This window comes from Papaver somniferum, chromosome 3, assembly GCF_003573695.1.
Source record: "Papaver somniferum cultivar HN1 chromosome 3, ASM357369v1, whole genome shotgun sequence".
NCBI classification, from domain to species: Eukaryota; Viridiplantae; Streptophyta; class Magnoliopsida; order Ranunculales; family Papaveraceae; genus Papaver; species Papaver somniferum.
In genome coordinates, this window is record NC_039360.1 from 69,045,822 (window position 1) to 69,069,535 (window position 23,714).

Consider the following 23,714-nt stretch of genomic DNA (forward strand, 5'->3'; position numbering starts at 1 on the left):
ATCAGTTCCTGTGTTTGGATAAGGCACCGCTTATAGTATTGGAAGTTTATACATAGGATCTTTTCCTTCGCCTTTCTCAAAAACAAAAAAAAATATTTTTTGGTTCCTTATTTGGGACTAGGTTTCCCCCATATGGCTTGGAGGGTGATACCTCGGTCGAGTGATACTTTCCCCGGCCAGGGGCAGGCATCTCAGTTCTGGATATCTCCTGTTGTAGAGGACATCATCCGATTTCGTGATCGTGATGGCATTACCATAGGTTTGTGTCCATGTCGGGTAGCTTAAGTAATGTACCCGCATCATTCTGTGTAGAATGGAAAGTGTGGCTAGCACCGTGCCATAGTGGTGTATGGGCTTTTGTAATATGCAAGTATGAGATGTAGTACTAATCGAAAAACAAGAAGGGAAAACAAGACAGAAAAGAATAAAAGTAAATCAAATAAACAAAGAAAAAAAGACGAAATTAACACAAATGAGCGATTTTATTATTTGTCAAAAGAGAGCTTGCTAAGCTCTGGGTACATTCCAGGAAGGTTCTATGACCTGTGTACAAGTAGGCATCGTGCCCTATTCTAGGACCGTTGGACGGTTTTCCTAAGCATTGTAAGCTTTTAGGTATTTGATCTTCCATGGGTGTTCAAGTTCTTTGCCGTTGGATTTGAGCAATCTGTATGCTCCATCCCCTGCCTTAGCGAGGACTGTTAGTGGGCCTTCCCATACAGGTGCAAATTTTCCTGACTCGCGATGGTAGGGCGGAATCTCGCGCCAGACTTTATCGCCTGGGCTGAATTGTCTCTGGTGAGCACGTTTGTTGTATTCCCGAGCCAATTTTCTGTGATAATTTTCTATTGTTTGGAGAGAAATTTCTCTGTTTTCTTCCAAATCGTCCATCTTGGAGAGTATCATGTCCGAGGTCAGATTTTTCTCCCATGCCTCGGTCTTCGTTGTGGGGATCATGGCTTCTATTGGTATGATTTCCTCTGTGCCATATATGAGGGCGAAGGGAGAAATTCATGTGGCTTCCATTTTTGTGGTTCGATAGGCCCATAGGACGTTGTGTAGTTGTTCACACCAACTAGCTTCATATCCGTCAAGTCTCTTCTTGAGGATGTCGGCGATAGTTTTGTTTGTGGCCTCTGCCTGGCCATTGCTCTCAGCATAGATTGGCATAGATTTGTTTTTTCTGATCTTGAAACAATTAAAGAGAAGATCGATGTTTTTACCTTGGGGTTGTGCCTCGTTATCAGATACAATAGCGGCCGGGATACCGAAGCGGCATATAATATGCTCGAAGAGAAATTTAAAGATATCATGGTCTCTTATGTGTCTTAAAGATGAGGCCTCCACCCATTTAATGAAGTAGTCTGTGGCCAAGATTAAATACTTCCGTTGTCCAGTACCGGCTCTTAGGGGTCCGACAATATCCACCCCCCATTTGTCGAATGGCCAGGGACTTAGGACGGACTTTAAGTCCATTGAAGGTGCATGTCTTCTTTTGCCAAATTTTTGGCACTCTATGCAAATTTTTGCCATTTGCTTCGAGTCCTCGTTCATGCGAGGCCAAAAATACCCCTGTAATCTTGCTTTATGAGCGAGGGATCGTCCTCCACTATGGTTTCCTACGTAACCATAGTGTATTTATTTTAGTATGATTTGTCCTTCCGCAAATGAGAGACATCCGAGGAGAGGCCCAAGGTAGGATTGTTTGTATAACACACCATCCCGGAGTTGGTAGTTCCCAGACCTTGATATTATCTTGTGTGCGATTAATTGATCGTTGGGGAGGTATCCGTTAGATAGATACTTGATGATGGGCGTCCTCCAGTCATCCTCTGGCAGACTTTCCTCCTGGGCTACTGAGTCGACAACGAGGATGTCCATGTTTCCTTCCAATGGAATGGAGGAGAGTAGAACTTTTTCGATTCTGACATTGGTAGCTTCAGGGCTAACTGTCATGGAAGCTATGAATGCTAAGGTATCAGCATATCTGTTGTTGATTCGGTTTAAGTGGCGGAACGTGATGTTTGGTATCTGCTCGATATAGTGCTTAGCGAGTTGAAGGTATCGCTGCAGACATAGATCCGAGGCTTGGTACGTTCCATCTATTTTCCGGATAATGAGTTGTGAATCGCTTGTGAGACGCACATTATGGATGCCCAACGCGATGATGACTCGGAGGGCATGTATTACTGCCTCGTATTCGATTATATTGTTAGTGAAAGGGAATTCGAGCCTTAATCTATAGACGATCCTTCGGCCGATGGGGGTTGTAAAAACCATTCTCATACATGATCCTTCGAGTTACACGACCCATCAACGAAGACCTCCCATCGGTTGGGGTATTCAGAGCAAAGTAGTTCGGGAGGATCCTCTAACTCGTCTTCCATCCCCGAGATTTCTTCAATCTTATCAGTATCGTCCATCGGGAAATCCGCTAAGAAATCTGCGACCACCTGGGTCTTGATTGCTGTGTGGGCTTGGTATTTGACACCGAATTGTTTGATTTGGGCCCCCCATTTGGAGATTCTACCTGCTCTGTCGGCATGGTATAACACGAACTCTATGGGGGATTTAATGATGGTTATTACAGTATGCGCATGAAAATAAGTACGTAGCTTATGTGTTGCGTAGACCAGAGATAACACTATCTTCTCGATCTTTGAATAGTTTTTCTCAGCTGACGTCAAAGTTTTGCTGATGAAATATATTGGTTGTTCCGCATCTGCATCTATGCGAGTGAGTACTGCACTAATCGAAGTATTGGTTGCTGATAGGCAGATGTAGAGGTTTTCACCTAGGTTAGGCTTTTGGAGGATTGGCAAGGTTGCCAGATGTTCCTTGATTTTTTGAAAGGCTTCCTCACAAGTACTAGTCCAAGAAAACTTTTCACCCTTCTTTAAGGTATTGAAGAAGTCTCTGCATTTTTCAGAAGATCGGGAGATGAATCTGCCCAAGACTGCCAGCCATCCATTCAGTCTTTGCAAATCCTTGACCGTGGCTGGGGAAGGCATTTCCAATATGGCCCGTACTTTCTCCGGATCAACCTCGATTCCTCGTTTGGTGACCAGATAGCCCAAGAATTTGCCCGAGGTTACTCCGAAGGCACATTTTGCGGGATTGTTTTTCATGTTAAATTTTCTCATTTGTGCGAAGATTTCCCTGAGATCATGTGCATGATCTTGTGGGAGTTTGCTCTTAAAAAGCATGTCGTCTACGTATATATCTAGGGTTTTGTGTATCCAATCGTCAAACATCTTTTCCACCATTCTTTGATAGGTGGCCCCTGCCTTTTTTAACCCAAATGGCATCTTGGTATAGCAGTATAAGCCACGAGGGGTGAAGAAAGCGGTATGTTCTTGATCTTCCTCGATGAGGGGGATCTGGTTATAACCAGAGTATCCGTTCATCAGAGATAGCAATCCGTATCCTGAGGTTGCTTTTACAAGCTGGTCTATGTTAGGGAGTGGGAAGCTGTCCTTGGGGCAAGCATTATTGAGGTTGCTGAAGTCGATACAGATCCTTACTCCTCCGTTTTTATTTGGCACGATCACCATGTTAGATATCCATGTTGGGTAATGGAATTCTCTTATCACCACTGAAGCTTCCATTTTTTTTAGCTCTTTCTGGATGGCTTCATGGTATTCTGGTGCCACTCTTCTCATTTTTTGCCGCATGGGCTTGTGCTTTGGGTCAATTTTCAGATGATGACAGCACACTTCGGGGTATATTCCTGGCATATCTTCCATACGCCACGCGAAGACATCGGAATATTCCCTTAGAATCTGTATTAGCTTCTCTTCTTCTTCTTTGTTGAGGAGTGTCCCTATTTTTACCATACCCGGGTTTTCGGTTGTTCTGATGTTGACTTCCTTGGTTGGCTCCGAGGCCGAGAAATTTGATTTTAATTCTCCTATATCGGAGAGGTTTTGTATGGGTCCCATGGGTGAGTCCGATGGGACACTATTTTCCATTACGAGTTCATTGCCCGATCGTCTCGTCTCATTCGTTCTGGCTATGTAAGCAATGATTTCGGCCTGATTTTTGGCATTATTAGCTCGTTTCTTTTTATATTTGGCAGAGTTTATTTTGTTCTTTCCGTATTGAACTTCTGTCTTGTAGCAGCATTTTACTTCAGCAATATCTCCAATGACTTCTGCCACCCCGTCAGGCATAGGAAACCTTAGCCTTTGATGGTAAGTCGAGGCCAGTCCTTTGATTCTGTGGACCCAGGATCGTCCCATGATGGCTGTGTAAGGTGATAGTGCATCTACCACACAGAAGGTGGTTAGGATGAGGATCTTTCCAACCCGAACTTCTAGCGTTATTTCACCTTTTGGGCGGGTTGATGACCCGTTGAAGCCAAATATGTTGTAAGTGGAGGGGACGAGACATTCGTCTGTGAGACCCATTTGTTTAAATGTTTCATAGAATAAGATCTCCACTGAACTGCCACCATCGATCAAAATTCTAGGCATCTCCCATGGGAGTGACTTGGTTTTTGTCTCCTCGCCCTCGGGTTCATGGAGGACGATGGCTATCGTAACCACTAGTGGGTCGCTATGGTTTTGTCCTCCTTCTGGTGCTTATGAGGCGGCAAAGTTAATGGGAAGTTTCATACATTCCTCCAATTTGGGTTCTCTGGATGCACTGAAGACTTCATCACCGTTGAAATTTCGTTTGTGAATTCGTCCAGTGATATTTCCTTCTCAGACGGGGGTGGCCATCGTCGAGTGTGAGATGGTGTTACAGTCTAAGTACCGTGCCCCAGGGCAGATCTCCATACGATATATGGGTGCCCCAGAGGTCAGTGTAATTCGATAAGTTCTAAGGTGCTAGATTGCATCTCTTGTTCCTGTGAACGGGGGCGTGTATACCGATGGGGAGCATTTTCTTTGGAGGGGTAATCTTAATAGATTTTCGGATAAGGGAGATTGTCCTGCTTCTTGCATGACTACTGCCAACTTCTTATTCTCCTGCTTCCCTATAGCTTCTCTATACATTGTCTCTAGTCGGTTGACTCGGACTTGGAGTTCGTCCTCATCTCACCTGGTTTCGACCTTCTTTATCCTTCCCAGAGCTCTCTCCGGCGAGAAAAATGGTTCATGGGGGCGATACCTTGATCGCCGTGAGTCCTTGTCCAATTTTTCAACGTATGACACAATCTTAGAGCGAGTTTACCTCTAGTTCTCCCCTCGCTTTGGGTTTATGGATCCGAGATTCTCGGTCTCATAGTCAATATTTACTTCGTCGATTCAATTCTTGTTTCGTTTGTGTTTCGGATCAACATATGATGACCCTTCGGATAGGCTACCCTCGTGGTCGGGAACACCTCTACTGCCCTTAGGAAATCGATCCGTTGTTTCCTCGTTCGAGGTGTCAGGGATGTTAATTCGTTCGTCGTCTTGCAGATGCTTGAAAGGGTTTTCCTCCTCCGGGATTTCTTCAATGGTGGTGAGTGGTACCTTCTTTGTTACTTTGCGTTTTAACCTGCGGTTTCTCCGTTCTGGATTTCTATTGCGCCTTTCTAAGTTCATCATTCTCTTATCCTGAGCCTCTTGGGTTCTCAGGATGGCTGCAATTGCAGCATTAGCATCGACGAGGTCTGAAGGGTTGTTCTTCTTGACCTCATCATTTGCTGCTTGTCTCGGCAAGCAGCTCAGCCCTCCTGGCTGAGTAAGACGAATATCTTCACGCTTCTCGAAGGGGTTTCCCTCGCTTTCAGGGCTTGAATTATCAGTTAGTCCTTCCCGATATTGGTCATCGGGTTGTCCCACGCCTGATATCAAAGGCTCGCCAGGCTCCATATCGTCGAGTCCTTCTGTTTGGGCTCCACCATTTTCTCCTTGGCTCGCACGAGTAGATAGTCGCGTCACCATTACCTTCCCTGCAATATATGCAATAATACTTAATTTGTATTTTCTTTTAGAAAAGTGGGACCCTATATTTGCAGGTCACATGCAATTACTAATTCATAGTTCAGACTGGACAGTTTAGTACAGGAAGACTTTGCAGTAGATTTTGGAGATATGTGAAAATGACAAAACATCCATGTTTGCATGAGGTGTTGATGATGGAGAAAAGGTGTTTTTCCAGTCCTCTTTTTTCGAGGAAATATCTCCCTCAACACGCCATACCTTTATAGGGAAAGAATCTAATTATGACGATTGAGTACATTTTCCCATTCTAGGAAATATATCTCATCATCTTTTAACTTATGACATCAAACAAAATTTTGAGTTTGATGACTGATTATATACTCATTAATTCCTCCCCTTGACTTAAATTCAAATTCTTAAGAAGGAGATTCCGAGATTATGGCGAGTTTGATGATGAACATCAAGAAAAGTTTGTCTTTTTCAACTCTCATAAGGTGATTGCTTCCTTATGTAGTCTACTGACTAGCATCTCTTCCCAGCTATTTCATGGAGAAGATTGTTTGAGCATCGAAGCATTTAGAACTCCATGTTTACTCTGATCTACAACTCTCCTGAGCTACTTGAAGAAAACTTTGAAAATATTGAAAATAACAAGAAATCTTAAATAAAATTAGTAAAAAAAACGTAGATCTGTTGATCTTGAGGTTCTCTTAGACTTCTTAGATCGTGAAGATCATTTTTGAGTCCGAGCTATACTCATTCATCTCAACAGAAATCTACTTTGTAGTGTGAAGACACTTCTCTTACAGAGATTATGAAAGCAATATAGAGTTGTTGTTAGGGAGGTAGATTAGATCTTCATACCTTCCTGTCTCTAGCGCCAAAATGTAGCTGCATATTTTCTGACTACTACACCCAAGTAAAATTAAAGACTAAAGACTACTTAAACATACAAGATTCATCATGAACAAGATGTAAATAGCATGAAATGTAAAGATTAACACAAGCATATAACGTGGTTCGGCCATGAAGACCTACGTCCACGGAGAAGAAGATGTTTTCTTATTGACTATAAGGTCTTACCCTTGAAAGTGTTACAGATCTCTTCTAGATTTCTCAATTTCTCTCTATCTAAGTCTTTCTCAGGAATTCTCTGTAGAAAAACCATCTAAGATTACATAAGTTGTCCATCTCCTGGTACATGGACTGGTATTTATAGACAGAATAAACTCGTGGTCGCTTGATCGTCCGAGCTGGGTGAGCTGTCTTCCATCGTCCTGGTTCCCTCGGACTCGTTCTATACCGTCCCTCGCGATGGCATACTTGGTTCTCCATCCGAGTTGTCTCGCTCTCCCTTGGGTTGTGCTTCCCTTTTGTGGAGAACCTCCTATTCCATCACCTCTGGGTCGTAGTATAGATCGTCCGAGTCTTCTGTCACGATGCCCAACTGATAGACGCATTTATCTGTCTATTTTCATCTCTTTTGTGTATTTTGTTAGTACTCGTTTTCGTCCTTATTATGGTGTTTTGTGTGTTTTTAGGTATTTTTTGGAAATAAACATTTTTGGAAAAATCAGCTCGAAAAGTTGCCCGGGGCACCCTTGAAGGACAATTGTTATTCGGACTCTCACTATCGGTTAAGGGGCACCTCAGTGGACACCTGCTATTCGCACCCCAGTTCAGGATAGGGGGACACCCTTTCTTCTTCGTTTGAAAACTGTTTTTTGGCGGGAAATGAAATTCTCAACTGGCAGAAGTTTGATCACAAAAATGAAGGGGTTACGGGTCGATTCAATGGCTGAAATTTGATAGAGAGATGTGATATAGGTTAAGGAACACATTTTGGGCAGTGGGTTCGATCGGAATTGGCTGGAAAACGCGTGATGATTCACACACCCAAAACAGAGCACGAGTACTGTAACACGAGCAAAATTGAAGTTCTTATGTGCATGGAGGAGTTCTACTAGCGTTGGAAGAGTGCTGAGACGTGGAGAAGGCTAACTAGAGCGTGCAGGATCAAATCTAACGCGTGCATGGGCTTAAAAATGGAAATTATCGTTATTTTTGGCAGCAAGGAATAATCGAATTAAAGAGAGTATATACGCAATCAATGGTCGGATTTTTGGCCTCAATTCACTATAAATACACGTACAATTGAAGCTAGCAAGTTCGGAGAGTCTTGGGGAAAGTTTAGGAGTCGAGAGAATCAAAAGAAAATCACGCAGAGAAGAGAAGCTTGCTGCTGGTGCAAGGAAGAACACGAAGAACATAATACCCTCAGGGACAGTCGTTGATTAGGGTCGCTTAATTGCGACAATACTCAATTCCTTTCCCCGACTTCGGAACAACAACACTTCTGTTGTATCGTTCTTTTTGGACGCTTTATATGCGTCGCAAGCATTGTTGTAAACCGTTTTTCTCCATTTTTTCTTGATTGTAAACAACTTTTGAGTATCAATGAATCAATTTGAGAGGTTTTTCATCATGAGTAGCTAAACCCAATCCCAGGGGTGACGGAGGAAGCCTTTCTCACAATATTTATGTGGTAATTTTTATTTGATTATTTTTTCAATATTTATATATGATTAATTGCATTTAAAATAAATGATTTAAATGATTTTTATTAATCAAATATATTTTCTCTTGATAATACATGCTTAGTTTTATACTCTTGATGTATTATGCTTGCGATTAATCTTTGATATTTTGAGAATCTGCTTTTGGCAATAGTTAGAATCAAAATAATTATTAAATTTGCGTAATAAAAAATAAATAAAATTACATAAATATTGTTGAATGGTGGAATCATCACCCCTATTTTCTCCATAAAATTTATATCACTTATTAATTGAATTTTCTACATTTCTAAATTATTTAAATCTAAAAAAAAATTATTCCCTTCACAAGTTCGAAAAGAACCCCTTTTACCACTATCTACAACAACATTTGAAAAAAACATCAAATTTTTGGCACCGCCGACGCGGACCTGTGCTTAGGTAGAATTTTTTTTTAGGTTTATTATTTTTTTTCCTTTTTCCGTTTTCTTTTTTTCTTTGATTTGCAGGTTCGAAGTGGAGTACTAAGGACCTTGGAAGGAAAAGCTTAAAGCGAAAGGAGCGAAAGAGGAATTTATTTTTTTGTTTTATATATAGAAAAGAGAGAAAAAAAAAAAGAGAGATTTTTATATTTTTTTTAGGTTATTTTTCTTTTTCTTTTGCACTTTACTTTATTTGGACTTTGGACTGGACTCTTGGACTTTTTTTTTTTAAACCCTACGGAAGGGTAGTTAAATACAAACTGTGTGCAGGGAAGGACGGTGATTACAATATCACCTCGGCCCCTCAGGTTCGCACACGGCATAGGAGTCGTGGCCCGAGTCGACGACAACGGTTCATCCCCCGTCTGGTACGAGAGGTAAGTCCAATCGAAACACTCGCGAATCTCCTGTAAGCGAGTTATTGTATTCCTTAAGGTGATCATTGATTGAGGACGAATTTGGACTGTCTTTATTTTCCTAGTAAAGGGAAAGGCCTGGCCTAAACAATATAAGGGTTCGGATTTCATCACCGCTCCCTTCTTGCCCGCTTTAGGAGAACAAAACCTAACGCGAACCCAAGCTTTAAAATATGATTAGAAAGAGACCTATAGGGTATCGAGCTTGTTAGGAAAATTTTTCGAAGGATATTGGTTATTCTTTTAGCATACTTCTAATTTCATGACGGTTTCTGTGAGTTGAATGCGTGACTGCGCCGCCTTGTACTGCGGTGAGACCTTGGGTATCAAAGCTCCACTGAGCTTCCCTCGCCTCAATTCAACTTACTTTGACTCAGATTGATTCCAGAGGGGTTTGCTTAAATTGTAACGAATTCCCTTTCGAAAGATAGAAGCTGGTCTAGAAACAATCTAAGTGAGCCATCATGCTTGTTGTTTGCTAGAAATCTCTAGGTTTGCTGTGGTAAAGTCGAGTCAGCCTGCTGTGTGATTGCTAGAACCTTCCTGTTAGGATTTTTTTTTTCTTTTTGATTTTTTTTAGTGTATGCCCGATTTTGTTAATAGGGCTTGGAAAAGAGATACTCTAGGTCGATTGATTAGCGAAAAACCTAGTAGTTCTTCTGATATAAGCAGGGAGCTCGAAGATTGTTCTTTTGAGAGCCCTGTTTTTGGAAAATTCAGTTTTGAGAATTTATCTCTAAGTGACAAAAGTATCCCTAAACTCCAGTTGTGCCAACGATGGCAACTTTGAAAGATTACATGTTCCCAACTAGGACCAACCGAGATTCGTGCATTAAATTGCCAGCCACTACGGCTAATTTCGAGATAAAACCTAGTATTCTTAAGATGATCCCTATATTCTTTGGAAAAGATGATGAGAACCCTTATTTCCATATTAGGGACTTTGAGGAAATTTGTGGGACAATTAGAATAAAAGACCTTACTGATGAAGTCTTGAAACTTAAGATGTTTCCCTTTTCCTTGAGAGATAAAGCCAAGACCTGGCTGAACAACCTACCATCTGAATCCATTGAAACATGGCAGGAACTTATTGCCGCTTTCTATATGAAATTCTACCCTAAGCATAAAACTGCAGCTGTTAGGCAGACAATTAGTGCTAGTGTGCAACAAGAGGGAGAGTCTCTTTATAGATTTTTGGAGAGATTCAATGATCTCCTATCTCAGTGTCCTCACCATGGATTTGATAAGATGAAACTCGTACAAATTATTTATGATGGTTTAGACTATTCGACCAAAGCCATGGTTGAGTCTATGTGCGCTGGTGAGTTCACTAGTAAAAGTGCTGATGATGCTTTTACCTTCTTAGAAGTTATCGCTGAAAAATCCCAACAGTGGGAATCTTGTGTTGAACCCCCTAAAAGACTCTTGGTCAATAGAAGTAGCACCAATGTGGTAGATACGAGTTTTGCGTCTGATGCTAAGTTTGCTGCTTTGTCTAGAAGGTTAGAGGCTTTGGAAATGGGTCAGTCTAAAAATAGGTCCCTTGTTGAACCTAATAGAGCCTCTCAAGTCTCTAGTTGTGGAATAGATCCCGATAATTCATTTTTGGAAGGTCAGGTTAGTGAAGAGCAAGCTCATGCTGTCTATAACAATGCTAGGTTTGAGAACCGTCAGAAGATTGACCCATACTTAGAGACCTACAATCCTGGTTGGAGAAACCATCCTAATTTTTCTTGGTCTAAGGGTCAGAATCAAGGACAGTCTAGTAATTCTCAGCCTCCCCCAGGATTTGGTTTTAAGAACTTTTCGGGTCAAACTCAATTTCAGAACATTTCCGAGAAAAAGATCCCTTCCTTAGAGGAAAATCTCATAATGCTATCAAAGAACCACATGAGCTTTCAACAAGAAACTAGGCAAGAATTGAAGGATAATTCTCAAAGTCTTGCCGAATTAAAACTTCAAGTAGGACAAATAGCTAAGTTTATAAGTGAGAGAGAAGATGGAAAGTTCCCTAGTCATACTGAGCCTAATCCCAAAGGGGAGAAATCGTACAATCATGTGAATGCTGTCACAACCCTTAGGAGTGGAAAGAAAGTAGACAACAAGGTTGACATGCCTGATAGTGAACATGTTGTAGTTCACCCGTCTGAACCAGAGAATGAAGAGACTGATAGAGTCTCTAAAGAGACCAATGAGGGTCATGTTGAGTCTGATTTTGTTCCCAGATCCCCGTTCCCCCAGCTGCTAGTTCCGACTAAGAGGGAGTCCAACTTTAATGATATATTGGAGGTTTTTAAGCAGGTTAATATCAACCTTCCATTATTAGATGCAATTAGGCAGATTCCCTCTTATTCCAAGTTCCTTAAGGACTTGTGTACGCGAAAGCGTAAGCTCAGTGTCCAGAAGAAAACCTTCATAGCTAGTCACGTGAGTTCTATTATTCAGAATACCACTACTCCTAAGAATAAAGACCCAGGGTCCCCTACCATTGCTTGTACAATAGGTAAGTACCGTATTGAGAAAGCGTTGCTTGACTTAGGAGCCAGTGTGAACTTATTGCCATACCATGTGTACCTTAAGCTAGGACTTGGTGAGATGAAACCTACACAGATGACACTTCAGTTAGTTGATAGGTCCGTTAAAATTCCTCGTGGTGTGATCGAGGATGTTCTCATAGAGGTCAAAAAGTTTATATATCCGGTGGATTTTGTTATCCTAGATACCCAACCTATCCCTGACCCAGAGAACCAAATACCAGTGATTTTAGGTCGCCCGTTTTTAGCTACATCCAATGCGATCATTAACTGTCGAAATGGTATTATGAATTTGTATTTTGGTAATATGACTATTGAGCTGAACATTTTTAATATTAGTAAGCTACCCTCTGAGCTAGATGACACGTGCATTGAAGAGGTTAACATGATAGGAACCTTAGTTCCGAAGTCTGTACCAAACACCGAATCGGAAGATCCATTAGAGAGTTGTCTAGCCCGTTTTAGCATGGATTTCGACGATGATAGCAACATTGAACAAGTAAATGCTTTGTTGGATTCTATTCCTATGTTAGATACCGATAGATGGAAATCTAGGTTTGAACCATTACTAGCTACCGAATCTACCTTAATCCCTTATTTCGAAGAGCCTAAAGATCCTCCTAAGTTGGACCCCAATTATGCATTTGTAGGCCCATCTGAGATTTTGCCTATAACTTCCGATTTGGATAGTGATCATGAGATTTGGCCAGTAATCGTGCTTCAACACAATAAGGAAACTCTAGGGATGACCATAGAGGATATGAAACATATAAGTCCTATAGCTAGTATACCTCAAAAGAATTTAGATGATGAACCACTTGATTATCACTCAGAGAAAGCAATTGACCTTTTTCAGGAACCAGATAGTCTAGAAATTGGGAATATTGTGACTAGTTTATCTAGAGACACCCAAAACTCTAAGTTTGGGGGTAGAGAGTGTCAATTATCCCCAGTAGAAGTCCCTAACTTGGGACTCAAGCCTAGTGCATCTGAGGTATCGCTTGAGTCTATTCAGACTCCACAACCTGATCCGCCTGATACTGTTCAGGAGGGAATCCATATATTAGAAACCCGTTTTTCGGATGAATCTATTTTTCAAGACACTCTTATGAAGCCCAACTGGAGGCTCTGGATAGATCCGGTTGTCTTGCAAGAAACCTTAGATGAGGATGTGCTCCTTCTGTTCATTTTTCTGAGCCAGTGCAGTTGTCTCATATTGGTGTTAGCTCTAATTGGTATTATGGACCCACAACTTTTTCGGCTATTGGTATATGACTTTGGAAGGTGAAGATCCTTTTTGAGGTATTTGATGTATGGCTTAAGACTTTAAACTTAGCACTTCTTGGGAGGTAACCCAATCTCATGCAACACGGTAATATCCTTCCTTAACTCTTTTGCTTCAATAGTAACCGTTTCTCCTTGTTCATGCTTTTAATTTCATCTTTAGAACATTGAGGACAATGTTATATTTAAGTTTGGGGGTATGGGAGAAACTTTTTAGTTGCAATAAATAAACTCCAGAGCCTAGAAATTTATGCGTATTTAGGATGGCACTAACCAATCTAAGTGGATGGAAACATTTTTGTTTTAGGAGTTGAGGAACCAATCTGACTAGATGGAAACATCTATAGAGTCTATTCATAAAAGCACAGAGCTCAGGTGTTAGAATTAACATGATAGTTTCGCCATATCTCGTCGAGTCCTTTTCACTTTCTATTTTTAGTTTTCTTTTATTTCAAGTGATTTGGTGGGGCACACGATTCAAGTTGTTACCTTTGCTAGGGTGAAATAGAGTGACTGAGTTACCTTTTCAAAAAAAATAAAATAAAAAATAGACCAGACCAGTAGACCAATCGGAATAAATACTAACACTTGGATAGCAATATGTGTTGTTCTCCCTGTTTCCGTCGCCTAAGCAAGCGTGGAATGCAGGACCCGTGGGAACTATCGTGTAATCTGATGACAATAAGCATGCGCTTGGATCAAAAAGATCTATTCATGCCGTTAAGTTTAAAAAAAATGGTTATTGTTCTGTGTAGTCAACTGCTGGTTCCCTTGTATTTGCCAGTTTGTTGATCTAGATTTAAGTTATTGACCGCTGGTTCCCTTGTATATGCCAGTGTGTTAATATTAGTCAGACCGGTATCTCAGTTATTTAGGTTAGGTTCACCTTGGCAGAGGCCTTCAGACAGATATGGGAAACACCGTTCACTTTTCAACCATCTACATTTTTCTTTTTCCATCTTCTTAATCTTTTCATGTGATTAGTCTGACTCCGAGTATGATGTTCATCGTGAAACTATCTTAGTAGAGCTCTGTCACTTATATGAATTTTAGTATGCTTGAGTGAAAACTCGTGTACAGTAATTGGAATTTTGCATCAGGGTACTTCCTCCTATAATTAATAAGTATGCCAACCAAGGAGGTTCTTTAGTGCTTTCCAAGATTTTGCGTAGATAGTTAGGGTCTGGAGTAAAGGTTTTGTGGGTACACCTCTGGTAAACCCTCCGGAGACAACATTCCGCCACTAGGGCCACCTAGGGGTTCAAATGATTTTCCTTTCTAGAATAAATTTGCTCGAGGACTAGCAAATAATAAGTTTGGGGGTATTTGATAGACGCATTTATGTGTCTATCTTCATCTATTTTGTGTATTTTGTTAGTACTCGTTTTCGTCCTTATTATGGTGTTTTGTGTGTTTTTAGGTATTTTTTGGAAATAAACATTTTTGGAAAAATCAGCTCGAAAAGTTGCCCGGGGCACCCTTGAAGGACAATTGTTATTCGGACTCTCACTATCGGCTAAGGGGCACCTCAGTGGACACCTGCTATTCGCACCCCAGTTCAGGATAGGGGGACACCCTTTCTTCTTCGTTTGAAAACAGTTTTTTGGCGGGAAATGAAATTCTCAACTGGCAGAAGTTTGATCACAAAGATGAAGGGGTTACGGGTCGATTCAATGGCTGAAATTTGATAGAGAGATGTGATATAGGTTAAGGAACACATTTTGGGCAGTGGGTTCGATCGGAATTGGCTGGAAAATGCGTGATGATTCACACACCCAAAACAGAGCACGTGTACTGTAACACGAGCAAAATTGAAGTTCTTGTGTGCATGGAGGAGTTTTACTAGCGTTGGAAGAGTGCTGAGACGTGGAGAAGGCTAACTAGAGCGTGAAGGATCAAATCTAACGCGTGCATGGGCTTAAAAATGGAAATTATCGTTATTTTTGGCAGCAAGGAATAATCGAATTAAAGAGAGTATATACGCAATCAATGGTCGGATTTTTGGCCTCAATTCACTATAAATACACGTACAATTGAAGCTACCAAGTTGGGAGAGTCTTGGGGAAATTTTAGGAGTCGAGAGAATCAAAAGAAAATCACGCAAAGAAGAGAAGCTTGCTGCTGGTGCAAGGAAGAACACGAATAACATAATACCCTCAGGGACAGTCGTTGATTAGGGTCGCTTAATTGCGACAATACTCAGTTCCTTTCCCCGACTTCGGAACAACAACACTTCTGTTGTATCGTTCTTTTTGGACGCTTTATATGCGTCGCAAACACTGTTGTAAACCGTTTTTCTCCATTTTCTCTTGATTGTAAACAACTTTTGAGTATCAATGAATCAATTTGAGAGGTTTTTCATCATGAGTAGCTAAACCCAATCCCAGGGGTGACGGAGGAAGCCTTTCTCACAATATTTATGTGGTAATTTTTATTTGATTAATTTTTGCAATATTTATATATGATTAATTGCATTGAAAATAAATGATTTAAATGATTTTTATTAATCAAATATATTTTCTCTTGATAATACATGCTTAGTTTTATGCTCTTGATGTATTATGCTTGCGATTAATCTTTGATATTTTGAGAATCTGCTTTTGGCAATAGTTAGAATCAAAACAATTATTAAATTTGCATAATAAAAAATAAATAAAACTACATAAATATTGTTGAATGGTGGAATCATCACCCCTATTTTCTCCATAAAATTTATATCACTTCTTAATTGAATTTTCTACATTTTTAAATTATTTAAATCTAAAAAAAATTATTCCCTTCACAAGTTCGAAAAGAACCCCTTTTACCACTATCTACAACAACATTTGAAAAAAACATCACCAACTACCCAAGTCTTGTTCTTATCCTTCATTAAATGCGGTCTTGCTTTTTAGACTTGACCGTCTGAGCAGATTAGACCTTTATACACACGCGTCATTCATGTGGCGTTTGTGCAGTTGCCTCGATTGAGACAAATCCTTGTCTCATCGAATGATTTGGTGCTCCAACCTCATCATCTCATCATATATTCATCCCTTGGGATGTCGACACGTGGTCATCGGGTATTTTACCCACACAAAGAGTATATAAGAGATTTGGGTTTTTGGTTTTTATGTAACTGTTTGAGTTTTGAAACAAAAAATCATGTTTATGGCAACTTCTCGTCTTGTGCAAGGTTTTCCTAGTTTATGAATTGAACTATAAAAGTTTGTTTAGGGTTTTTCTTTTATAAATAGATTACTTGAAAGACAAGTTTATGACCTATATAAATATGTATTGAATTCGTGAAAAAGATAGATCATTTTACAATTGTCTTTAGCTAGGTCGAGAAATCGATTTTAGTGGAGATAGAAAGTTTTGTTTTCAGGGAGTTATTTTGAGGTTTCTTAGTGAACATACTATTTTTTATTTTTTACTAAATGATTCTCCAATCTTTGAATGTTTAATTCTCTGTGAGATGTTCTGTAATATATAAAAAGTTGATTGTAATCATTTGTTGGCGTAGGTCGATTGCCGAACCACCATAAATCTTGCGTTCTTGCTTTGTCGTTTTTATTTAGTGTGCATCTTATTTATTTTTCGTTACTTCTTCATTGATCCAAAGAAATGGTGTCATGCGGAATTATTCTTGTAATCCAAATATCAATCCTATAACATGAGTTATCCAGCTGCTCGCTTAAAAAAATAATAGCCAAATAACTCAGATATGATGAACAATAGGTTCATTCATCGACAATATCTACACAAAGGTATTATTTTGTAACTAGCAAGGAAATTCATAATCTCATCTTATGTAATCAAGCATTTCAGTACCTTTTGACATAATAAATTAGGATTGACATAATGTTTATTTGTACGTCAGTATTATCTTGTATAATAAAAACAACAAAATGCAACCAAAAGCATAATGCATTTACTATTATAAATTCAAATTTTTGAAAGAAACTACTCGCCCCAATAGATTTATGTGATGTAGTTGCACAATCTATGAGTCCCCGTCACGTCGTCCACAACGCAAATATAGGGGTGTTGCTTATTGTTCCAAGGGTTATCCCCCTCCAGTTAGCACGTAAACATATTCATATGTACACTTTATTTCATCCATCTTTCATTCCAAGCAGCATCACATTTAAGGGTTTTTTCTTCAAAAATCCTACTATAACCACTCGATTATGGTTTTTCAATTATTGGTTTTTGAGTTTTAATCTTGATTGATTATCCTCTTCAAAATCCGATTTAAAGTTTAATATGAACAACATATTTTGGAACAACCTGAATTATTTGATTCAGAGATAACCAAATATACAATTTCACTCTCACAAAATGTAATTTCATTTTGACTAGTGAGACTGAAATATTATGCTTCACATTATCATACCGAATATAAATCCATTTTGTTTTACTGATGCACATAAACGTCGTTCTAAATATTCTTATCGAAATTTACATCCTTTTACCTAGTAATTTTGGCAGAAACTCATAGTGTGTATAGTCTAATCTGGTTTGATTTATGCCACAGCTAAAAACCAAACAATTATCCTTTTGTATCTAATCAAACAAAACAATCATCAGTTTGTTATTTAGATTTTTGCCATTTTTTAATTTTTTTAATTTTTGTTTATAGATTTTTTTTTTTGTAAATAATTCTAAATAAGATCAAAATTGAGGCTTATGTTCATATGGTTCATGCTCAAAGACTTATAAGGTGGTTGGATATAGCTTGAAAAGTTATGTTGGACTCTAGTCAGAAGTTAGTTTGGAAACGCAATTTTAAAATCTTATAGAAATAAAAAAGTTACTTTTGTGAAGCGATATGCTACAGACTTTTGAGATTGACTTCTACTTATGGGAATATAGAAACGCTTCTACTCCTGGTATTTGGCAAGATAATTGGGTGGCAGGACAATTACAGACCCTTATTAGGCCTACTGAGTATCATCTACAAGATTATACTCATGTTTCTCAGCTCATAAATCTCTATTCAAAAGAATGGGATGATGCTTCTCTTGATAAACTATTTGATAATAATTAAAAAGCTCACATTATGCGTATTAGAATTCCTTACTCTAAAGATGATTGTCTGAGATGGTCCCTTAATCAATCTGGTAAGTATTCCACTAAATTTGTTTATAAGGTTATGTTGTCTTCTCAATGCTCGGCTACTGCTCAACAACAAAAGAAGTGGCTCAGGTTATGTCACATGGACATTCTGCTAAAATTTTGATTGTTCATTTGAAAATGTATTCATAACATTCTTCCTTTGAAAAATAAATTGTTTAAGTTTTGAATTTTTCATAATGATCTTTGTCCTCTTTGTAAATTACATACAAAATCTTTTGATCATCTATTCTTTTCTTGTCACTTTTCTAGAGCCACCAATTTTTTTTTATGCCCGCAAGTGTTTGTAACTGTTCAATAATTTGATTCGTTAAGGGATTGGATAATGCATTGGTTTGATAGCAAACTTATTTCTAAATCTCAAGCACGTTTAAACCTTTATATTTTTATCTTGTGGCAGATCTGGAAAGCCTGATGTAGTGCCGACATGGACAATAATACTCAGTGCACTGTTGTAACTATACATAAAATCAAATCTCAGTTACAGACTATGACTCAAACACAGAATCTTTATAACATGCTTCAACAAAATTGTTTTACTGCTACTGTTATGTCAAAGAAATATTATTTCAATGGTTAAGATTTGAACTAATGTAATAATATTAGTTTAATGTTTGTGGATGCTTCCTTTGGGAAACTTTCACATTCTGCAGGTTATGGGGGAGTCTTCTATCGAACCAATGGTGGATTATGAGCAGCGAGATGTTGGTCAACAGTAGAAGATTCAATCTTGGAAGCAGAAGCTCATGCAATGTTGAAGGCTACTGAATAGGAAAATGAAATGAATGTTCAAAGCATCATCTTTATATCTGACAATCTCTCTTAGTACATGGTCTTAACGGTGATCATTCTGTTAGAACACTGCTCGGTCGAACTCGCAAGCGTTGCTATGTCAAGCTTGTTTGTCAAGTTTAGTTTTCAAAACTATAAGTCTTGATTTCTAGTCTACTTATATCTATGTCTTAGATTAGGATAGAATGTGTACTTGAGCTTTAGACTTCACAGCTTTCATCGATTGAAGACAAAGAACTACTAAGGGGAGCTTGTGGAACTTCATCAACAAAAGGTATGTGGAGACTTGAACTCATTTATCAATCAGAAGTCTATTATTTTCTATCTCCTATTGAGACAAAGTCGTATAACTATATAGACTTTACATATACACATTTGATATTTCGAGCTGAGTTTAACTAGCTTATATCTTTCTCAAAATATGTGTTGGAAAGCTTTTTGCTTTAACCACGTTCATCATTATTCTTGACGAAATTCAAAATATGATCATGTGAAAATCACCTGGTAACATCTTACAAGATTTGTGTGAGACAGTCATTTGACGTAGGCTCGGAATGTTACGTATTGATCATTCGATCACTTGAAAATTGCTTATAAGTTAATAGTTTGTGTGAGACGGCCATTGTCGTCTTCTAAGAATGTTTCAATGATTGAAATGGGCGTTAAGAGCTAAAACCAATGTCTGGATACATTACGGTTGGTGTACTTAGTGTACGAAGTTTTGACAGAATTCATGACCGGAAGTTTGCATACTGATAAACACGAAAGTGTGATGCTTTTGCACCCATAATTAAATTAGTTAGGCTCGTTTTATTGCTAATAAACTTGTTTTGAGTATTTTGAAGGGAATAAGCTATTCTGGAGAAAGTCGCTCGAAAAGTGGTATTTGGTCCCAGAAAAGTACTAAAGGCACCCCAACGTTGGATAAGGGCACCCCCAGAAATGTGTTGAAGGCACTCAGAGGAGAAAATTACTTATGATACCCCACGAATTTCTACTCGCACCCTCAAGATTGCTAAATACACCCTAATTACTAAATGCACCCCCGAATTGGATAAGAGGAGGTCACCTTCAACGTTTTGAATTTGAAAAATGGCGGGAAAACTGGTTTTCAATGGAACAGAATTAGGGTTTGCGATTTGGGTGAATTATAACTAGATTCAATGGCTGAAATCAAATGGGTTTGTTTCTAGGGACTAAACAGGGATGGCATGGGTCTTTCTTTCGATTAAAATTGGCTAGGTAATTGAGACTTCAAGAAAACAGAATATGAATTTTGGCGGGAAAATTGTGCAGCGAAGTTCAGAGTTTGGATTCAATTTCTGAGCGAGTTTATGGAGATTCAATTATTGTATTTAAGTGGGCTGGACCTGTTAAAACCAAACAAGGCTGGTAAGGTCCTTGGTATCGATTATATTTGGCTAGAATCGTGGATTTGAAGAAAACATGAGAGGAGAAGTATTACCAAGTTTCTGTATTAGATTTAACCATGATTTCATGGGATTTCTTCATGGACCTAGGTTGATTTGAGTCTGTTAGGATCAAACAGGGTTGGTAACTTCATCTCGATAAAAAAAGAAAGATTACGTGGATGGGTAGTTATTCACGAGATTTTGTGAGTCTTATTCGTGGAAGTAACATGGAGAAATCATCCTGGGAAAACTTTACTCAATTTACAAGTTGTTAACAATGTGTTTGGAGTGTGTAAATTGACAGAAAAGTATAAAATAGAAAAAAGAATATCTTAGGATTTTTGTTGTCTTCGGAAAGTTTACATGGATAAATATGTTTTCTATTTAAGTCGTACTCTATCCTTGGAAGGTTCGGCAGCTGCAGAGGAATAAAGAAAGGAAAGACTGGAAATAAGATATCGAAAATATGCAGGGGAGTAAATGGAGAATATATGGAGTTATTACAAGGATTCATATGCTTGTTGAGTATAAATAGAGTGCTGGGGAGAGCCTCAGAGGTCATAGAGAGTTAGGGGGTGAAGTTCTGGTTCGTAGAAGAAGTTGCAGACGAGTTCTGCATTTCCAAGGAGGAAGAAGAAGAAGAATATAACGTCCACGGACTGTCGTAGAGAACTGTCATTTATAAACAGTACTTGTAACAGTCAGTTTGGCACGCTTATTTTAAATTTGCAACAACTCTTGTAACGGTGAATTCTGTAACGCCAATAAAGCGTTGCAAATTACCTGTATTATTACTCTTATTTAATAAAAACATCATTTGAGCTATGAGTTATCTTTTTGAGTGTGTTTTTACGATGTGGAACTATACCCCTACACTGGGTCGACGGATGAATCCGAATTTCATACATGGATAAATTTATTTTATTCTTTTTATAACTTTTGCACTAAATTTAAATTGATTTATGATTTGAAATAATTAGTTATTATTTTATTTGATGGGTCATGCTTTCTTAAATATTTGATGTCCCATGATTACGATTTATAACTAATATTTTGAGAATCTATCTTGGCAAAATCAGAGTCGATGATTATTTTATTCATTGAGCGATAATTGTTGAGAATAAATAATTGAACCTTATGTTATGAATTCGGTGAAATTCTAGTTCTAGTAACTCTCGCTTTTATTTATTATTTTCATTAAATATTTAAATTTAATCTTCACAAGTCTCAGAGTTTGAATCCTATTTACTAAAACAAATCAAAAACCTATCACATACCCGTTCACAAACTTATTCAACTATTTAAGTTAGGGCACTTAAGTTTGCATACCCGTTCGCAAACTGATTTAACTGTTGAAGTCCGGGAACCAAGTTCGCGTACCCATTCGCAAACGGTTTCAACTGAGTTCGGTCCGGACCTAAAGTTTGCGTACCCATTTGCAAACTGTCGGCTTCTGACCAATGTCCGGAACTTAAGTTCGCGTACCCATTTGCAAACTTAAGTGGTTCAAGTTCTTAAATCGTTTAAGTATGATTTCATACTCATGAACAAATACATTTATAAGTTAAGGAATGCAATCTTTGCAAATCGTGGCTAAAATGTTCATGAACTGTTTCTTTTGAATCAATCCGATTTTGCTTCAACTGTGTCTTATATACTTCTATGAGAATATAAACAATTGAAAAACTTTAGGAGTAGCACAATTTGATTCATTTGATTATCAATTGATCTAGAAGTGTTAAAATGAACAAGGTTAAGAGAAAAGTGTTCATATGGCTAACTTCGGTTAACTGTTATTGATCCAACTCAATATACACGTTTAGGTTCGCTTACCCATATCTAAATGAAGGTATATTTCATTTGTGTGTAACAAGCTAAAGACCATCTAATGGTGGAAAGATATTAGCTTAAATCTTGAATCAGGTTTCATCTAATGATGAATATTGATTGCTTTGTTCCAAAGTTATCAAACCCTGATTTGAAGACTATATAAGGGAGAACTCTACCAACTGGGAAACCTAATCCCCACACCTCCTGTGTGATACTAGTTGCAAATAGAGTCGATTCTCGTTTAACCTAGGTTTTTCCTAAAACTATTATAGGTTAGACTTCATTGGGATTTTGAAGCCAGACCCAACTATTTTCTCTGCAGTTGCATGTTGTGACCTTACTTTGTTCTATCGTATTGAGTATATTCTCTAAGATTTTATAGAGATTTATCTCTGATAGGTAAGATATGAAAAGTAATCACAAAGCTCTTTGTCCCATTCTTTGTGATTCCACAATAACTTGTTCTACTACCATATAGTTAAGTTATTGTGAGGTGATTGATATCTCTAGGCTATTCTTCGGGAATATAAGACCGGATTATCAATTGGTTCATGTTCACCTTGATTTATCAAAAGACGAAACAAAACTTCGTAGGTATTTCTGTGGGAGACAGATTTATCTATCAAATAGACTTTTCTGTGTGAGACACATTTGTTTATCAAGTTTTCGACTTTGGGTCGTAGCAAGTCTTAGTTGTGGGTGAGATCAACTAACGGAATCAAGTGCGTAGAGTCTTGCTGGGATTCAGAGGCGTAAGGAATGTGGTTGTACCTTATCAGTATGAGATTGGTTAGGGCTCAACTAAATTCCAGTCCGAAGTTAACTTGCAGTAGGTTAGAGTCTGTAGCGGCTTAATACTGTGTGGTGTTCAAATCTGGACTAGGTCCCAGGGTTTTTCTGCATTTGCGGTTTCCTCGTTAACAAAACTTCTGGTGTCTGTTCTATTTCTTTTCCGCATTATATTTTCTATATAATTGAAATATCACAGGTTGTGCGTAGTTCAATCAATTGGTAAATCCAACCTTTGGTTGTTGATTGAAATTGATTGACACTTGGATATTGGTCTTTGTAACCATCCAAGTTATTTTTCATATTGATCCGGCTCATCTATCTGTTTGATTGCTGATTGATTTGAGAAATTAAGATATAACTCAAAAATCATCAAAAATCTTTGTCGAGAAAAATAACGATTGATAAGGAAAATTGATGGTCTTCATTGCGAAATTTATATCAAAAACTCTGATCTTCGAGAACGTTCTGAAGAGCTAGTTATTCTCCAAAAGAAGTTGGATGAACAAATCCGGATCAATTCTGATCTTGTTGCAGATATTGCAAATTATAAGGATTTGAAGTCTGTCATTCTTCAATGGATATGAAAAACTCCTTTAATTCTTCCATGAAGAATTGTCGAAAGT

General features: G+C 38.4%; 1 protein-coding gene across 1 annotated transcript; it reads right to left on the reverse strand.

Moving 5' to 3' along the window:
* Window positions 1-1,011: 1,011 nt before the first annotated feature.
* On the reverse strand, window positions 1,012-2,280 carry LOC113359552. The gene is made up of 2 exons (XM_026603166.1): window positions 1,719-2,280; window positions 1,012-1,619 (listed from the first exon to the last, which is right to left on the reverse strand). Exons 1-2 carry the CDS (start codon window positions 2,278-2,280, stop codon window positions 1,012-1,014), a joined length of 1,170 nt encoding a protein of 389 aa, XP_026458951.1.
* Between the last annotated feature and the right edge of the window lie 21,434 nt (window positions 2,281-23,714).